At 42.4% G+C, this 19,993-nt stretch overlaps 1 protein-coding gene across 3 annotated transcripts in view; it reads left to right on the top strand.

Annotated features, from left to right (window-relative positions):
- Positions 1–19,993, top strand: part of ITPR2 (inositol 1,4,5-trisphosphate receptor type 2) — a 536,564-nt gene that overhangs the window by 355,838 nt on the left and 160,733 nt on the right. For all 3 annotated transcript variants that reach the window (XM_089304708.1, XM_051850872.3, XM_051850873.3), the window contains 6 exons: positions 2,081–2,189; positions 2,683–2,870; positions 9,097–9,280; positions 10,252–10,508; positions 13,515–13,715; positions 16,210–16,320. In XM_089304708.1, coding sequence (XP_089160834.1) covers positions 2,081–2,189; positions 2,683–2,870; positions 9,097–9,280; positions 10,252–10,508; positions 13,515–13,715; positions 16,210–16,320 — 1,050 coding nt within the window. The remainder of the gene's footprint in view (positions 1–2,080; positions 2,190–2,682; positions 2,871–9,096; positions 9,281–10,251; positions 10,509–13,514; positions 13,716–16,209; positions 16,321–19,993) is intronic.

The following is a 19,993-nucleotide window of genomic DNA, read 5'->3' as shown; positions in this document are numbered from 1 at the left end:
AGGAGAAAAGCACAGAGAACAAGGGCACAGACCCTCAAGAACTTGGAAATGAAGGCAAACCGAAGCATGGCAGAGGGAGAGGGAGCCTTGAGAGCCACGTGTCACGGTGCACAGCCGGGCGTGCTGAGGGTGGTTTGGATTTTGCAATCAAGAGTTGAGTTCTGGTCTTGGACAACCACCTGCCAGCTGTGTCACCTATAGCCAGTTCTGAAAGCTCCTGGGCCACGTTTCCTTATCTCCAAGACTGGAGTTAAATCTTGTGTTCATTTCAATAGCTTAAACAAGTATTCTTTAAATCATACTTCTAAAGCACTCTTCTTTGTTAATATAATAAAAGGGAAGATTTGGAATTGACATCTGTGTTTTTAAGTCCATGTAAGCAATTACATTGCAAAGTGTATTATTTTAAAAATATCCTGGCATGAGTACAAAATTGAAGACTTAGAATTTTTTGAATCACATGTTTATAATGGAATACATTATCTTTCTCCCCACTGAGTAAAGCATCGAGGAGTTTAAATATAATTCACTCTGTCTTATCAACCTTGATTTTGTGAGCAACTGCTATGCACTTAGCTCCTTTCACTAAGCTTCTCTTACTAAGGCTTTGGCTATTCACTTCTTAAGGTGTTAATTATGCTGTATATTTTCTTTGTGTACCATTGATATTCTTACCAACACTGTAATCTTTAGCTTTTGAACCAATCTTAAATTTAAAGCAATGGTGGTTTTTCTAGAATATTCTTTTGAAAATACTATTTTTTTAATCACAGGGGAAATAGAAGCATTTTTAAAAACCACTTTATTTGGGGGCAGTGCTGATACACAGTAGGTTAATCTTCCACCTGCAGTGCCAGCATTCCATGTGGGTGCTGGTTCTAGTCCCAGCTGCTTCTCTTACTATCCAACTCTCTGCTCTGGCCCGGAAAAGCAGTAGAAGATGGCCCAAGCTCCTGGCTTCGGATCAGCCCAGCTTCAGCTGTTGGGGCTATTTGGGGAGTGAATCAGCGGATGGAAAACCTATCTCTGTCTCTCCTTCTCACTGTCTATAACACTATCTCTCAAATAAATAAATAAAATCTAAAAAAAAATCCCACTTTATATATCTTTTGCTGACATGGTAAAAATTATATATATTTAATATGTACAACTTGCTGAGTTTGGAGATACGTATGCAGCCCTGAAACCATCATCACAGTTTATGTCATAAAGCTGTTCATCACCTCCAGAAATTTCCTTCCAGCTTCATTCGTTATTATGAGAAGTAAAATTATTGTTTTCTTGGAACCTATTTGCAGACTTTTGCCTCGGAAAATGTTTTGTGTAAAATTAGTTTTGCATGTATCAACTTCATAAAATACATTTTTAAAAATTTGATTTATTTAGTTGAGAGTCACAGAGACAGACAGATCTCCCTTCTACTAGTTCATTCCCCAAATGCCTGAAATGGTCAGTGTTAGTCCAGAACCAAAGCTGGAAGTCAGAAATACAATCCAGGTCTCTTACTTGAGGTGGTGGAAACCTAGCCAGGTAAGCCATGACTACTGCCCTCCAGGATCTACATTGGCAGGAATCTGTAGACAGGATCCAGAGTTGGGAACCAAACCCAGATACCCTATTATGGGACATAGGGATTTTTTTTTTTTTTAAGATTTATTTATTTATTTGAAAGAGTTACAGAGAGGCAGAGAGATCTTCCATCTGCTGGTTTACTCCCCATGGCCAGAGCTGCACTTATCCAAAGCCAGGAGCCAAGAGCTTATTCCAGGTCTCTCACACGGGTGCAGGGGCCCAAGGATTTGGGCCATCTTCTACTGCTTTCCCAGGCCATAGCAGAGAGCTGGATTGGAAGTGGAGTAGCTGGATCTTGAACCGGCTTCCATATGGGATGCTGGTGCTGCAGGTGGTAACTTTACGTGCTACACCACAGCACTGGCCCCGACATAGGCATCTTAACTGCAAAAGGTCAAATACCTGTTTCCATGAAGTGCATTTTATGTGCCATTTTAATATACTGATGTTTGTCAGTCTTATTAGAAGAAGCAACAATAACTAACAATTTCCTTATCCTTCTTTATAGGGTAATACATTAAGAAAAATACTGCTGAATCGATACTTTAAAGGTGATTATGGCATTGGTATGAATGGCCACTTGTCAGGAACCTACTCCAGATCTGCACAAGTGGGAGGTAAGTGTTGTCATCTGTTTCTCATTTTAGGATTCTTATAACATGCCTTCATGTCAATGATACGCTAATGTTTTACTTAAATAGCACAAATTGAAATAATTTATTTGAAAAGCACTATTAAAAATGTTGGTGCAATTTTGGATTCATGAGACAACAGGTTGGAACATGATCATTGATTTTGCTCTGTGACTTTGGAAACACAGTGAAGTCCTAATTACTTCATATATATATATATATATATATATAGAGTAAGGACAAAAATGCAGCTAGTTATCTTCTACAGGATTTTTCTTTAAAAAACATTTAATTATAGATGTCAGACATTTAATACAAAATTCCATTTTTATAAACTTTTGACATATTTAAACTTAAAATTCTATTATATTTCACTTGGTAGGGGAAAAGTCCCAGTGGTAAATATTCTTATGGTTTACAAATCTGTTCTATTAATGTCTGCAATTAAGGTTATTTTATTCTTTTTTTCTCATCAAAGGAAGCTTTTCTGCACAAGATACTGATAAGATGGGAATCTCAATGGCTGACATTCAATGCCTACTGGATAAAGAAGGGGCATCTGAACTTGTCATCGATGTCATAGTGAACACCAAAAATGATAGGATTTTTTCAGAAGGCATTTTACTTGGCATTGCTTTACTCGAAGGAGGAAATACACAAACACAGGTACATGTTTATGAAGCATAGATCGCTTGTTGCTTATAATTGTTATTTACTTGTTATATAAGCCAATGAAAAGTAATCTTTTCCTTTTATCCTCTCATTAGCACCTGAATCAAATCCCTGTAGAATATTTTTCCTTGTAATTGGTTTGATTTGCTGTAGAAACCACAGCAGGCTGTTCCCTGAAGCAGAACATACCTTTGACACACACCTTTCTGACTTGCACCAGCACACCCACTGCAGTCAGTAACACACACTTGCACACCAGGGACCAGATCCGTATTTCTGTACCATGCACATTTCCCTTTGCAGCTCCTGCTGAGATGCCCCACGTCCTTTCACAGGCCAAAGCACAGCCTGCCATTTGCGCCCAAGAGCAGAAAGGGTTCCCAGAGGATGCCTAGTGACCTTCAGGCTTGGCGCCCGGTGACCTCATCTCCAGCTTTGCCTGGGTCAGGGAAGGAAACTCATCAGACATTTGATGAGTAATTACAACTCATTAGAAATTCTGCAGTCCGTTCTCCCTACTCATGGCAAGCTTCCTTTACTTCAAAACTGATCTGTTTTGCTTTAATTGTCAATCAGGTATGTTGAACAAGACCTCCCTTTATAACACACCCACTAACTATGGTTGTCGGAGTGAAAGCCTACATGAACAACAAATGGCACAGTGACCGAAGAAAGAACCCCAAAGCATGGCATTTCTTAGAAAAAAAAAAAAAACTGCAGAATTAATTTCTCTGAGGGAAGCTGAGGAAGGAGGTGACTGGAGGATGTTAGAGTGGGTTTTCTTGGAAATTGGCTTGTCTTCTACAGCCAGGTACTCGGTTGTGACTCTAAGCAAATTGTCTAGGCAACTGCATAACATGAGATATAGCTTACTCGGAGGAGAGGGGACGGGTTTTGGCATCTCTAGAAGTGATCGGGATCACAATACTTTGCAGATTTCTGGGTCGTGGTAATTCATCCGATGGGACCACCCTTCCTCCTCCATACAGTGTCCTCGCGTCACGGAGGCATGAGGCCAAGGTTGTCAGGCTGCATGTCGTGTGTTTGCATTCCTGGTGTCTCGTTCCCGGATCCCTTCCCAGCCCCATTTGCCTGGCGTTTCTGGGGCATTTCTCACTGGCGGCTTCTCTGCTTGAACTCTCCTCTGCCTGGCTCTGGGGGCAGCGCCTTCTCCAGCTTCTCTGCCTGCTTCCCATCACTGCTTGTTGGCTCCCGTGAAAGCTCCCTGTTCTCTACTTAGCTCTAGAATCCCCCACCTCCCCAGCGCCTTTGAACACACCCAGCTGTCGCTCCCCCTCTTCGTGGAGGAACGACACAGGACCCTGCGCTGTTCTTTTGTCTGCTCGGCCCTCCCCGGGTTTGCTGCTGGTTCCTCCCGGGTTGGCTACTATCCCTTCCACCTCCGTGGAAGGGCAGTTCCCCCTGGCCGCATTCCCCACTTCCGCAGGGGAGCGGCACACCACCGGCCGGTTCTCTCGGGGGCTGCACGGGTTCCCTCAGATGTTCCCCATAGATGTTCCTGGTGCATGCCGTCTCTCTCCTCCTTTATAGTCCTCCTCCGCCAATCCCAACTCGGCTGCCCACACGCCGAGTACGCTGCTCTCCAATCAGGAGCAAGTCCTACAGTTAATTGGTTGAACTGGAGGCAGCTGGGCAGAAGCTGTTTTCTCCTCTCCCAGCGCCATATTGTAGGAGAGCAGATGCATAGAATAAGTCTTAATTCCAGTAACCCAGTCTAGTCCGAGCTGCTCCCCACAGAGGAGAGCAGATGCATAGAATAAGTCTTAATTCCAGTAACTTAGTCTAGTCCGAGCTGCTCCCCACACCCAGCCTGATTGCTTTGTGTCTACGTCATTCATTTCCACTCTCTGCCGGTGATTTTCTGCTTACTCAATGTATGGAACTTACATTCAGCTGCCTTGTAGAAATCTTTAATGGTGTCCCACAAATACCTTAGAATGAGCATGTTCCAAGTGAAATCCTCTGTTCTCCCTACAGTCACTCCATCTTTTGCTTTGCCTCTCTTGGGGATGGGCACTCCATCCACCCCACTGTCTCACCAGAAACTGAAAGGCAACCTTGGCATTGCCGGACTCACCCTCACTGCCTCCCTGAGCATCGTTTTGGTAACCAACCTCTCCAGCTCAGACTCTGCCCTCCTCACACCTCTCATACCTATATTCTGTTTCCAGTCTCTGCTTCTCCAGCTCTCATTAGATCCCTAGTGGTGATCTATTCCTGGACTTTGGATGAGTAGTCTTCTAAGAGGTATGCCTGCTTCTAGTTTTGCCCTTCCCTAAATGATTCTCCATGTTCTCTCCAAAGCTTTCTCTCCATAAATATGTTATTCTCATGCTTAAATCCGTCACCTGCCCTAGCAAGGCAAACTCCCTACTGTAGGCTGTAAAGTCCTTCACCATTGAATCCCTTCAATTGTTCAGTTTTTCTTTCTTATTCTCGCTTCTCTCATCAGACATTCTTTCTCTTGTGCATCAGCTATACTAAACTCTTGGTAGTTCCTCAAATGTGTTGTGCTGTCTCTCTTGCTACCTTTATCTCCTGGAGGACTCAGCTCAGTGGGTTTCTCTTAGAGACCTTTTGTGACCCGTATTCCACTGGCCAGAGCTAAGCACTAGTTACTAATGCCCCTCTGTAATTCACAGACACTTCCTGTGCCTCTTCATTGTGTCTCAGACTCAGCCTAGTAAATTAAAATCCTAAAGCGTGAAAGCATGTGGTCATCTCTGTGCAACCCAATCCAGGGTTTTCATAAATGCTCTAGAGTGACTTGATCTATGACAGAATGATCCTAATCAAATTCTGCCTCCCTCACAGTCTTTCGTCTCTGATTGGGGTGAGGAGGGAATGGAGGGGTAGTAGGGGGAGGGTGGTGTTTAACAAGCACTCCTTGTTTCTTAAATACTGCCTTGGTGCTTTCTGTTGTTGTTGTTGTTGTTGTTGTTTATATTGCATTCTACCACTCCAGTTAAATTTCAACTTCCTTAATGTAGCAGGTTATGTCCTATTCTAATCTGTATCTAGTGCTTATGACCACTCAACAAATATTTGCTGGTAAAACAACATTAGGGCCGGCGCCGCGGCTCACTAGGCTAATCCTCTGCCATGCGGCGCCAACACACCGGGTTCTAGTCCCGGTCGGGGCGCCGGATTCTGTCCCGGTTGCCCCTCTTTCAGGCCAGCTCTCTGCTGTGGCCAGGGAGTGCAGTGGAGGATGGCCCAAGTGCTTGGGCCCTGCACCCCATGGGAGACCAGGATAAGTACCTGGCTCCTGCCTTCGGATCAGCACGGTGCGCTGGCCGCGGTGGCCATTGGAGGGTGAACTAACAGCAAAGGAAGACCTTTCTCTCTGTCTTTCTCTCTCACTGTCCACTCTGCCTGTCCAAAAAAAAAAAAAATAGGTTAACTTGTGTTCATGAAAACCTCCTTTTAAGATGGGTTGTGGCAATCTCATTTACCATTGTTCCCCTAATCAAAGTTTTCACTTCTGTTTACCATTGTATAGCTCAGATGTTAGCCATGTGCTTCTAGCTCTACAGGTCTGATTCTGTTTTTTGCCCTGTAACACTCTATAATACACCCCTTCCTATGACTCTAGGCACACCCCTAGGGTAAGCTTTTTCATGGTCCCCTTAGCCATGATGCATTGCTATCTCAGTTCAAAGATTGCCTTGATGCCTCTGCTTCTGTTATATGAATCACAGCCCTTTATTAATTTTTAGCCTCCTAACTACAAAAGTTAGCTTATGTGTTTAATATGCTTCATGAAAGATCTATTGAAGGGGAGGCTAGAAGAGGTATTTATAATATACTTTCAAACTGAATGCTAATGATGACAGCAAAAAAAAATAATATTTACATAACACCAGCCACTTTTCTTAGTGATTTATGTATTTAGTATTCCTTGGGCAGCCAGGGAAATAACATATATTATCCTATCTTACTGACAAAGAAACTAAGACAGACCCTAGTTCACTTAGCTAGTTAGAGATAGAGACAGGATTTGAACCAGTGTACTATTGGTTCTAGATTCTGTGCTCTTAACCACAGTAACATCCCCTTTCGAGATAAAACTTTCTGCGTCCTCCCCTCTGGGAAACACGACTGGCAGATGCACCTGCATTATGCCCTTGTCTTTCTCCAGGTCTGCAGTCCCTCGCTTCCCTTCCCTTCCCTGCACTTCCTGTTCCCATTCTCCCTGCTTCTCCTTGGGGGCAAGACCTTGTCACATGGATTTATTCATCCACCTAAACTCTTGGAGTTTCCCCCAACACCCATGCAGTGGTGGAGGCAGTTTCCCAAGCAACGCCATACCTTTAGTGAGGAAAATCTTTCTGCTACCTGTTGACATTGTATAATATATATGAAACATATTTTTAATCTTCCTTCAAACCATGCTCCTTGTCATTGTAGTACCCTGGTTTTTAAGAGGTGTCATCTCTGTAAATACCTATTGTGTTGAGCTTAAGAGCTTACTTTATACATTTAGTAGTTTAAGGTAAGAAAACTTAAAATTTAAGCCCTATCTCTACCACATACTAGTTCTGTGATTTTGGGCAAGTGACTTGCCTTCTGTAAACGTCACTGGACTCACCTATAAAATAGAAATAAGAACAGTCTACTCATCACCCTGCTGACTGAGAGTATGCATGAGGTGATGTATGGGAAAGAACCCCATAAATTATTAAACTTTGCTTTAGTAGAGCCACTGCATATCCGTGACCTCCACATTAATGTACTGGGACCTCCTTCCACCTTCTAACCCCATTATATTGAAAAATACGCGAGCCTAAGCATCAGCTTAATTCCTGGGATGATGGAAGTTGGTGAGTGCTGCATTTATCCTGTGAGTCAACAGAACCAGCTCGCCTGTTCCACTGTTGTTGCCATGGTTACCGTGACTTTGTGGCCTGCTGCCTGGAGGGGCTGTTAGCCCTCTGCTTAGGAGCTTCCCCTGTGGGTGTGAAGCTGATGTCCAAGGAGTCCCGAAGCACTGTGTGTGTACAGTGTCCAGAGAGGGGACTGCAGCACAGGCGACCGTTTCAGGGCCTGATGGCAGTACAGCCTCCCCTGCAAGTCCCAGGATGCTCCACGTAGTCCTTTGGGCCAGTAGTCCGGAGGAGTCCAACACCCTCAGATTGGCTGTTTGTAGTCTTATATTGGATTATGGCAGTTAATTCTGTTGAACCGGAAAATTATTCTTTTCTTCATATAGTCTCTCATGAAGCTTTTAATTACTGCAGTTAGAGAGCTGTTCTATTTATCAGGTTTTTTTACTATATTTCTCTTGCATGTATTGTTTTAATGTCATAATTTTAATATTAATAGATTATGAGCTTCCACCTATCTCTAATTCTCATTTCCCAGGAGTGTATCTCCTTTCTCTTACCTTAACTCTTTTTTTTTTTTTTTTAACTTTACCTCTTTTTATGCTTCCATCAGCACCTGGCAGGCAGTGATTAAGGTCCACTAGTATTATACTTACTGTGATCTGTTTTATCATGCTTTCAGTGTTAGAGTCTTTGTACTTCGTTATTCACTACAAAGTAGAGTTTATTTTAAGGTGGGTTTGTCTTAGACCTCATGGGAAGGAACTTAGCTAATGAGGTACCAAAAGAATTTAGTGCCTATTTATCACTGGGTTCCCGTGAGTGTGCTGCCATGGCAACGCATTCTAAATTAAATGTACTATAATTTAGGTAGAGGAAAATAACTCTTTGTAACTTAACGTAAGCTCATATTTATACAGGATGATCATTGGATTAGTGGCTGTTTGCACTTCAGGTTCGGAACTCACGAGAGCAGGGAGTGTGGTTGCTTTTCCCGTTGGCCCATCCATGGGGCCTGGCACATACTAGACCCTCCCTGAATTTGCATTGAGCCTGTGCATGCCTTTATAAAAGTATCAAAATCCAAGACCTCTTTCCTTACAAGGCCCTCATAAGTTTTAAAAGGTATGCAATCAGTAGGGATAAATTAAATAGCACATGAAAATATGCTGGATTTTAGTGGGAAGTACAAAGTAAATACTAGCTATTATTACTACACATAGAAGAGACTGGCAGAGGCTGTCAGTTTATCAAGTAATAATGGGTAGCACATTAAATATGTGCTTTTATCCCTAATGTTTAGTTTATGTCAAACATAAAACAGTATTTTTCTTCCCTTCAGTATTGATTGCTTAAAATATGTTTTCTTGCAGTATTCTTTCTACCAGCAGTTGCATGAACAAAAGAAGTCAGAAAAATTCTTCAAGGTTCTCTACGATCGAATGAAAGCCGCTCAGAAAGAGATACGATCCACAGTGACTGTGAATACCATAGATTTAGGTAGCAAAAAAAGGGATGATGATAACGAGGCGATGACATCTGGACCACGCATGAGAGGTAAAAAAGCACTGGAGGACTTGGGAGAGCAGAGTGAGAGAAGGGAGGGAAGGCCACATTCAAAGCTCACTCATCTCTGACATCTCGTTTATCTTGGTTTAATTATCCCCGCTGTGGCTCTGAGCAGGGACTTCCATCCCTGAAGAATTGTGGTCATGGGCTTGACCTTAAAGCTGCTCTGCAGGACCAAACTTAAATGAGCCATAATCAGGACAAAGCAGCCAGTGACATGAAAACTGTTTGATTCCATTGTGGCCTGCGTGGTAAAGACCAGTTGCCTGCAGCCTTTTAAGTGGCCATGAAAATCAAACTTTCAGAACAGAGATGACAGCACGAAGAGCCAACAAAAGATTCTTGGTGTTTGGAACAACAAAATCAATGTTGTAAGCACAAATCATAGAGACTGACATCTGGAAGTTTGTCATATTTTCCCACCTTTTTGTACACATGAACTCCCATGTATGAGCATTGGTGTGTGTGTATATATATATATATATAATTGGTATATATATATAATTGGTATATATATATAATTGGTATATATATATAAATATATATACACACACATATATGTACATTACTGTATATTACAGATATAAAATTTGAAATCCATGTATATGTGAGGTCTTTACAAAGTTTATTGAAATGTATATTATGAAAAAACATGCAAGGATTTCAATTTTTTTAACAACAAAATTAACTTAATTCCATTTTCCCATGAACTTGTGTAGCATCTTCAGGTATTATCAAAGCCATGAGCTCTTCTAAAATTGGCTATGCATTGAGCATTTTTTTTTGATGTTCCTAAACAAATTTTATTTTACAGTTGCTACCTCAAATTCTTTTTGGGAAATTGTTGTTCCTCCTGTGAGATGGTTTTTAATTCAAATGGTAGGGAATTTGGATACCTGGTTGTCTTTTTTTTTTTTTTGAACTAGCTCAGCACTATAAGAGTACTGCTTTATTTTCAGTAAGAGATTCGTCGTTGCATTTAAAAGAGGGAATGAAAGGGCAGCTGACAGAAGCTTCCTCGGCCACATCCAAAGCGTACTGTGTGTACAGAAGAGAAATGGATCCGGAGCTGGACATGGTGTGCTCGGGGCCAGAGGCAGGAAGTGCCGAGGACAGGTCTGCAGAGGAGGTGCCCATGAGCCCGGCCATTGCCATCATGCAGCCCATCCTGAGATTCCTGCAGCTGCTGTGTGAGAACCACAACCGGGAGCTGCAGGTACGTGTGCTCTGTGCAGGCCCAGAAGGCAGCCGGCAGCTCTAAGTCAACCAGTTCGAGTGAAGAAAGCCAACAAGTAGTTTCGGAGAGAGTTGGTCTGTTTTTTGTTGTGTTTTGTCTGGAAAGGCACAGACACAGTCAGACAGAGCTCCCGTCCTTTGGGTCACTCCCCAGTTGCCCACAGCCGCCTGTGTTGGGCCAGGCAGAGCCAGAAGGTTGGAACTCAATCGTTGTCTCCATGTGGGTGTCAGGGACCCGAACTTGAGCCATCACTTGGTGCCTGTTGGAGTGAGCAACAGCAGGAAGCTGGAATCAGGAGTGGAGCCAGAACTTGAACTTGGGTGTTGTGGTGTGGGATTCGGGCATTGCATACAGCATGCTGGTCACTGTGCCAAATGCCTGCCCCTTGGAGGGATAATCAGTGAAAGCAATAGTGCTCTTCTGAAGTGAGATGGAACTTCTGTGTCAGTGAAGAAAAATGAGAGAGGAAATCCTGTTACGAATGGAAAAATCAGTCTCTTCCAGTATTGCTCTCTGTGCCCTGAGTTCACGTGGTTTTAGCGTCAGTGGGCACTGATCCTAATCCTGGCACCTGTTGAGTGAGGCCACATTTGCCCCACATGTACCTTTCAAGGCTTAATAGACATGATGGACTTTGCACATTTCCAGCCCAGGTCATATTTCTTCAGTGAGAACACTGTTTGTGTGTCTTTGGAAACAATTAATATGGAAGGTTTCTGTCTTTGGCACAAAAAATTTTGATACTTTAGTCAGTGACTATAGTCTGTGTTTTACATCCTCATCGGTACAGAACATTTCCCTTTGTTGGAAAGAAGAACTTGGGGTATGTGGGATGATGGGCACTTTTTTTTTTTTTTCGCTTTTTGTACATGCTGCTTGGGCCGCACGGCAAAGCCACGTGAACTGCAGCAGCTTCATTTGGGGTGGCTGAAGAGGCTCCTGCAGGCGGGCTGTCTTCAGGAGAGACACAGCTTCCAGCATGCCAAGTCTTCCATGCTCTGGGCAGCATCTCTGCCCAAAGACTGTGTCCCTCTTTCACAGTGGCACTGACCGAAGTTTCTACAGTTAAGCCTAGCATCAGCCTGGGTCAGCACCTACCCTGCATTGTTAACTTCAGCATCACTGCTTCGTGTTCCTAAGACTCCTGTGCAGGGGGGACGGGGAGGGAGGGAGGGAGGGAGGGAGAGGAGGGGGGAAGAGCAGGGTGTGACGTGGTGCTCTCTAGCAAGCATCTAGAGAGTAGCTCTGACAGCTCAAGTACTTGGGTCCGTGCCACTCAGATAAAAGACCTGAAATGAGTTCAAACTTCCTGACTTCCACCTGGCTCAGCCTCAGCTCTTGAGGACACTGGGGAATGAACCAGCAGATGGGAAATCTCTGTCTCTCTCCCTTTCAAATAAATAACTAAAAATTTAAATATCAAATAATTTCAGTAATTAAATTCACACAGATCACTAATAAAAAGTTTGCCTCCAGGCCGGCGCCGCGGCTCACTTAGCTAATCCTCCGCCTGCAGTGCTGGCACCCCGGGTTCTAGTCCTGGTCGGGGCGCCGGGTTCTGTCCCAGTTGCTCCTCTTCCAGGCCAGCTCTCTGCTGTGGCCCGGGAGTGCAGTGGAGGATGGCCCAAGTGCTTGGGCCCTGCACCTGCATGGGAGACCAGGAGAAGCACCTGGCTCCTGGCTTTGGATCAGCGTGGTGCACCGGCTGCAGCGCACCAGCCACAATGGCCATTGCGGGGTGTACCAACAGAAAAGGAAGACCTTTCTCTCTGTCTCTCTCTCTCACTGTCCACTCTGCCTTTCAAAAAAAAAAAAAAAGTTTGCCTCCATGCTTGCCCTTTTGCCACGTTTACCTCTCAGGGAAAATCACTGTTGAAATCACAGGTCTTTTTCCTTCCAGGAGTATTGACGCACATATAAGCATAGTGATTTGGCAGGTAAACTTTTAAAAACACACACATATTGTATAGCATTTCACAACTTGATTTCTTTAATTTAATAATATATCTTATTGCCAAATTACTTATTTCTTACTTATGTTTTTTAGTACATTATTGAAGTACCTCATTTTTTATAGCTGGTGTTTGGATCCACTGTTACGTTTTCAGCTAGTCATCACTGCAACCGTAATGTGGTTCCGAGTTTCTCCTATAACGAGCAATGTGCAGTGAATCCCTTGGTGTGCTCGTGTGCATGCATCCAGGCTAACTGCTGAGAAGGGGAATGTGTGTTTGTTATGCATGTCATTTGCTCAGCCCACAGGAGGCTGCACTGTGTCTACGAGATTGCTTATACACGTTGGATTGCTTCTCTCCCTAGTGAACGTCATTCTGGTTTCCTTTTCTCATCTCCTTTTCCTACTTCCCCTTATTTTATCCTTCCCTTTAAAGTATTAAGATAGTGACATTGATAAACGTTTAATATGAGTCATACTGATAGGTATAGAATTCAAAATCTAAGGGCCTTGCGGTATTTGGCCTAGTGGTTAATCCACTGGTTGGGAAGCCTGCATCCCATACTGCGGTGCCTGGGTTAGATCCTGGCTCTGCCCCAATTCCAGCTTCCTGCACTGGGGTACTCTAGGAAGTGGAGGTGATGACTGAAGTGAGTAGGTTCCTGTCACACCTGCTGAAGCTCTGGATTGAGCTCCTGGCTCCTGGCTTCAGCCTGGCCCAGCCCCAGTCATTGCAGGCAGTCAGGGCGTGCTCTAGTAGATAAGAGAGTTACTGTCTGTCTGTCTATCCGTCTCTGCCTCTCAAATTAAAAACAAACAAACAAACAAAAAAGTATAAACTAAGGCCATTCCTCACCTCCCATAAACCTGGAAGACACTTAACAAATGTGGATACTTTCTTGCAAAGAAAAGTTGCATTCCACACTGCCTTGGGAATCTTTTAGAGTTAGAAATACACTCATAGAGCACTGAAAACAGTTCAGTGATTTTTTTTTTTCAAATCCCTTGGGTGTATTTCTTTTTGACTTCAGAACTTCTTGAGGAATCAAAACAACAAAACAAATTACAACCTTGTGTGTGAGACGCTTCAGTTTTTGGACTGCATTTGTGGAAGTACAACCGGCGGCCTGGGCCTGCTAGGTCTCTACATCAATGAGAAGAACGTTGCGCTGGTCAACCAGACCCTGGAGAGCTTGACTGAGTACTGCCAGGGCCCGTGCCATGAGAACCAGGTAACCTCAGATGTCACTGTGACCCATGACCTCAGGAACCAGGGTGGGGAAGTAGCCTTTCTGTGGGTACCTTGGAAAGATCTTTCTTCTTGCTTTACCAGCCATGTTCACCTTCCCAACAAAGCATGCAAAGACTGCATAATAGATGAGTGAATACACATTTTTATTTAATTTTGTAGTAAAAAATTCCTATGAAAATGTTCAAGATAAAAATCAGGCTAATGGGAAAAGAATAAAACATGGCTCTTCATCATTGCTCAGTTTTCTTCTGTAGTGAAGCCAGGATTTGTGGGATAACATTCCTTTGGCTCCACTGAAGTGGGGAGAGTGCAGTATCTTTTATCCTCACAGTTAACTCATGAAGTGGGCCTTATTGCTCCAGTGTTGCAGATGCATAGGTTCTGACTTAGATTCAGCAACTTCGCACCGTCTCACGGTGACAGAATCAGTAAGCTGTAGAGGCATTCTTCAGATTCAGGAATGTTGATGCCGCATGTGCGTAGGGTGCAGAGTTCCAGCTCTTTTCTGCAGAATGTTTGTCTCTGATCCCATTTTCTCAGCTATCAGGGCCACATCTTAGGAGCTGAAGATGGGACGCTTGGGTCAGGAAGGGAAGTGGAACCACTGTGAAGTTTGTTCGTCGTCAGCTCAGCATCCACTCAAGCGTAATGGAGCTGCCAGCAGTAGCGTAAATCTGTCCTGCAAGGATTTTCAAATCATGAGTGTTTCTGGATATAAATTTTAAAGAAGCATTGAGACTAAACATCAGTGGTTGACATGGGAGTGTGAGAAAAGAACTTCTTTGGTTACAAATACATACACACGTGCAGCCTAGAGCCTGTGCCACGTCTATACATGCGTGCATACATAGTACATGAAATAAAAATTCGACAACTACTGACATAATTTGTTATGGGGTCATTTTTGCCCTTCTTCAGTATGCCTGTGACACACTATACAAATTTGTGGATTTTGCCCTATATTTTTCTAGGTTGTATTTCAGTCTCCTAGGGCAACGACAAGAGTCTAACTCTTGACTTAAAGTTAAGGAAAAATATACAAATTCAGAGATTTGGTTTGGTTGTTGATAAAAATCAAGTATATTTGCAATAGAAAATATGTATACTGTACATCTCTGTGACTATTTCATTGACAGCCTCTAGGAGCATTCTTCCTCCACTTTTGATCTTGGGCAAAAATGGAATTGGGTTTTGAAAGTAATTTAGTAAAACCAAATAAGCTCTAAAAGTAAAAACAAAACAAAACAAAACAAAACAAACACTCATGACTCCCGAATGTAGTTCTCTGTGCTCTGAATGTGTGGAAGGAAAGAAAGGCATTAGGAGATCCTAGAGCTGATCAGCCTGTAGATTCCCTTGAAGCTGAGAAAATGTAGAAAATGAATGGAAAACACCTCTCTGTGTCAGGCAAGTAGAAATGAGGGCCATGCTGAAAATCCGTTCATTGCAGAGTGGACTTGATTTTATGCTTTTCTCGTGGAACTCACCAGGTGTCAATTGTTCAAACTGCTTGATAGGATGCCACGTTGTAACACACAGTCCCACAAATGTAGCCCACACTTTCCTGGTTTTAATTATATAAAATTAAGTTCAAAACACTTTAAAATACAGACTTTTATCAAGGTGTTTTCTACATGTTCCGCAGTCAGGATGCCTCCATAAATTTAGTCTCAAATTTAAGAAACCTGTGAACTTCTCCCTTAACCACTGTTATTAACAGTGTGTCCCCAAAATATCAGGAGATTCCTGTGTCACCTATCTTGGCTGTAATGTCTCTTGTCACCTATTTAGCATTAAGTAGAACGCACTTAACATGCTGCATCAGTACTGTAAAATTTCCTTACAAGTCTTGGGTCTGAGAAACAATCTCTTCCATAAATGGAATGATTCTTACAGTGTAGCTCAATCTTAATATTCTAGGTTTAAGGATCTCCCCTACTGAGGAACACGTGAAGGTCCGTAAGTCACCTTCCCACCCTTGGCCTCCCGTTCTGACAGGGGCCTGAGATCATCAGAACTGTTGGGAGGATCTCCCGTATTAATGAGTCCATTAAAACTTGTTGACTTTCAAAGAGTAGCACTGGTCTTTAAAATATATAAAAATGGTCCATTTTAAAAGATATGGGCTTTGCACAGCATATCAGTATTTTGCAGGCAAAGCCATTTAATCATTACTGATTAATGAATTGTGTGACCCTGCACTTAGAAGTCATATGCTCAAAAGTTAGAGCTTATTTTTAAGGGTCAAAAGCTAAGATGACCTGGCTCCTGACTTCAGATTGGCGCAGTGCGCCGACCATAGCAACCATTTGAGGGGGTGAACCAACGGAAGGAAGACCTTTCTCTCTCTCTCACTGTCTAACTCTGCCTGTCAAAAAAAAGGCCAAGTTGATCCTGTTAGTTGATGTCCTGTTGGTTCCAGTGCTGCTATGCTGTAATTAGAAGGCTGTCTTACAGGTATTTCTGTTTTCTAGACATGTATTGCTACACATGAATCGAATGGAATTGACATCATCATTGCTTTGATCCTAAATGACATAAACCCTCTTGGTAAATACCGAATGGACCTGGTGCTCCAGCTAAAGGTAGAGTAAATCGCCTGTTCAGGAGAGAAATTTGCATTGTGTACATAAAACCCAGGGTCAGGTCTAAGTAAAAAATCAAGATATCGTCATATTTTCAGCTGCTGAGTTTATAGAAAAAAATGAAGTAAGTGCACTGCTCACTAAATTCTTGGTAAAATGGGAAATTAGCTTGAGGTAGTGTTTGATAGGATAACCCTGTATTGGAAGTTATTGCAAGCAGCTGCTTTGCCTCACTACCTCCCTTCGGTTTTTACTGTATTTTTTCATTAACTGGAGAAGCAAAGTTGCTGAACGTTCACTGTACGGTACATTTTTAATTCACCCTGACTACAGAATTCTATCTAGCGAGTCTCAAATAATTAGACGCCGCCAAAGCGGTACTGTGTTTTAGTTTTATGGTTCTAATTCTTTCTAAAAGTTGTTCTGTTTTATTAGAATCTTATTTTTTTCCACAAAATGCACTGTCATATTCACACTCCCTTTGAGAGTTTCCGTTAAGCCTTGTACACACTTCCTAGCAGTTCCATTTATCAGAACTCAGGAGAACAATGACAGTAGAAAAAAAATTTTTCTTTAGAACTTTTTGTTCAACCAAAAATAGATAAACAAATATACACAAGAAACCCTATAAATCCCAAATGCTAAGGCACGATATTTCCATTGATATGAATAGGTAGAGATAACATTTTTATGCTTAGGCCTAAGCAGGTGGAAAAACATTCATTGGTTAAATACAACATCTTGGTGAATCATATGTATCCAATATCATAGAGACTATATAATTCAGCTTAACATTTTCAGGATAAATATATTGCCATAAAGAATAGGAATGGTATTTTTATAGTTACATTTCTAAATGTAAGTTTAGGTGTATAATGGAATATGGAGATTGTGCTACAGGCTCTTAGTGAGCAAATCCTGTTAATGGAAGAGATGAGCTTCTGTTTTCTTACTGTTTTCATTTAGAGCACATAGAAGCTTAAGGTCTTTCCATTCACAGAGTGGAATGAAGGTGATCTCTGTAGATTGCCCTCTGCCTCATTAGCACAAGGTTTTCTACATAGTATCCGGTGTAAGTACAATGTCTGGAAGATGAAATGATACAGATTGGCAAATTTGGGAGCTTCCATCTAAATGTTGCTTTCTCTATAACCTCATAGAGATGCCGTTTTAAAAATGTTAAGGTTTTATATCATTTGCCCCTTAATTTGATTGCATAAGCACCCATAATTGTAAGTGTACTTAGCCGTATACCTTACTCATGTAGTATACGATTTTATGAATTTTTCATATGCATGTTTTATCCTTTTTATTTTCATTTCATATTCAGTGATCTGTACATATGAAGCACTGAATTTACAAAGAGTGTTTAAAAATTTGTTTTAAAGAATCTGGTTTCTTTTGGAAGAAAATCTCCAGTTAACACAGATCCTTGCATTTGATTTTTTTTTTTTTTTTTTGACAGGCAGAGTGGATAGTGAGAGAGAGAGACAGAGAGAAAGGTCTTCCTTTGCCGTTGGTTCACCCTCCAATGGCTGCCGCGGCTGGCGCGCTGCGGCCAGCGCACCGCGCTGATCCGATGGCAGGAGCCAGGAGCCAGGTGCTTCTCCTGGTCTCCCATGGGGTGCAGGGCCCAAGCACCTGGGCCATCCTCCACTGCACTCCCTGGCCACAGCAGAGGGCTGGCCTGGAAGAGGGGCAACCGGGACAGAATCCGGCGCCCCGACCGGGAGTAGAACCCGGTGTGCCGGCGCCGCTAGGCGGAGGATTAGCCTAGTGAGCCGCGGCGCCGGCCCGCATTTGATTTTTTGGTATATTTAAACTCTTGTCCTTTTGAATTGATTCAGATTTCAGTAGGTCATTTACAAGATTTCTGTTCTTCTGACATAGTATACAAAAGATAGGTCAGGAAAAATAAACCATTTGCCAACAGCATTCTGAAATTTGCTGGATTTTTAAGCTATCATGTGTTGTCCCCACTGGGTATACCTCATTAAAGAACACCATTAGTGTTGCTAAGGTTTTATCTTTGACTTCTGTAGTGTTTTTCTCAAATGGATGTAAAGTCCTATGCTGTCCACTAATCCTGGAAATATATTTTTATGAGTGTTGTTTGTATGTAATACAAGATTATAAAAGTAGATTTTAGGATTAGTACAAGTGTACAAACAATGAAAATAGAACAGAAAGAAATAATACTACCTCCTTCCTTCCTGCCACAAAATACTGTGAAAATCTATTCAAGGTCGGACAGTAACTTTGGTGTCACTGTCATCTCATCATCATTGATACTAGCATTAGTGTCTTTAAGGAGGTCTTGAATGTATTCTTCTGAAAAGTAGCTGGGTAGAGTTCAGAATTAAACCTACTGAGTAGAATGAATTTGCGCCACCTTAACTTTGTGTGTTGCTGTCTACCTAGAGCAAGCACTAGCTTGATTTAACTTTTTGCTGCATACAGTATGAACTTTGAGTCATTTAAACATGTCTTAAAGACATTTATCTCAGCTTCTTTTGTACTCCTGTCATAGTTTATGTGTGAAAGGCAAGAATTTTATCTAAATGCATATTACACATCACTAGAAATATCTCCTTGATACCACCATTTTGTAAATTCACTACATTTCTATAAGGATTCTATAGATGAAACTATTTAGGACAATATATTTATAAAAAAATAGAACACATCAAAAACAACCTAAGCTATTTTCATTATCTGTTAAGCAAAAAATAGAAAATATTACTGGCCAGCGCCGTGACTCACTTGGCTAATCCTCTGCCTGCGGCACTGGCACCCCAGGTTCTAGTCCCAGTTGGGGCACCGGATTCTGTCCCAGTTGCTCCTCTTGCAGTCCAGCTCTCTGCTGTGGCCTGGGAAGACAGTGGAGGATGGCCCAAGTGCTTGGGCCCTGCACCCCATGGGAGACCAGGAGAAAGCGCTTGGCTCCGGGCTTCGGTTCGGCGCAGTGCACCAGGCGCAGTGCACCGGCCATAGCGGCCATTTGGGTGGTGAACCAACAGAAAAGGAAGACCTTTCTCTCTCTGTCTCTCTTTCACTGTCTAACTCGACCTGTCAAAAGAAAAAAAAATGTATTACTTTTAGTGGCCGGTGCCATGGCACAGTGGGTTAATCCTCCGCCTTTGGTGCTGTATCCCATATGGGTGCCAGTTCGGGTCCCGGCTGCTCCTCTTCCAATCCAGCTCTCTGCTGTGGCCTGGGAAAGCAGTGGAAGATGGTCCAAGTGCTAGGGCCCCTGCACCCACGTGGGAGACCAGGAAGAGGCTCCTGGCTTCTGACTTTGGATTGGCGCCGCTTCAGCCGTTGCAGCCATCTGGGGAGTGAACTAGTGTAAGGAAGACCTTTCTCTCTGTCTCTACCTCTTACTGTCTGTGACTCTACCTCTCAAATAAATAAATAAAAAATTTTTAAAAATATTACTTTCTATAATCCAGATGGTAAACATGTTGCCTGCATAGTACCATATAGTAGGAACAGTAAATCATTATCAATATATTTCAAACATTTGAATACAATATTTTACAGATTAATTTTCACTGTTACTCTGATCTATTTAAAATTCTGATTTTCTTATATATTAATGATTCATTTTGTACAAAAATATTGCTATGACATTTGCTTTTTATTTTAATATTTATTTTATTTTATTTGAAAG

Source organism: Oryctolagus cuniculus, chromosome 9 (assembly GCF_051225735.1).
Source record: "Oryctolagus cuniculus isolate XC-2025 breed Fujian yellow rabbit chromosome 9, ASM5122573v1, whole genome shotgun sequence".
NCBI classification, from domain to species: domain Eukaryota; kingdom Metazoa; phylum Chordata; class Mammalia; order Lagomorpha; family Leporidae; genus Oryctolagus; species Oryctolagus cuniculus.
The sequence above is the reverse complement of the archived record's forward strand: the minus strand, read 5'-3'. Positions and strand labels throughout refer to the sequence as shown.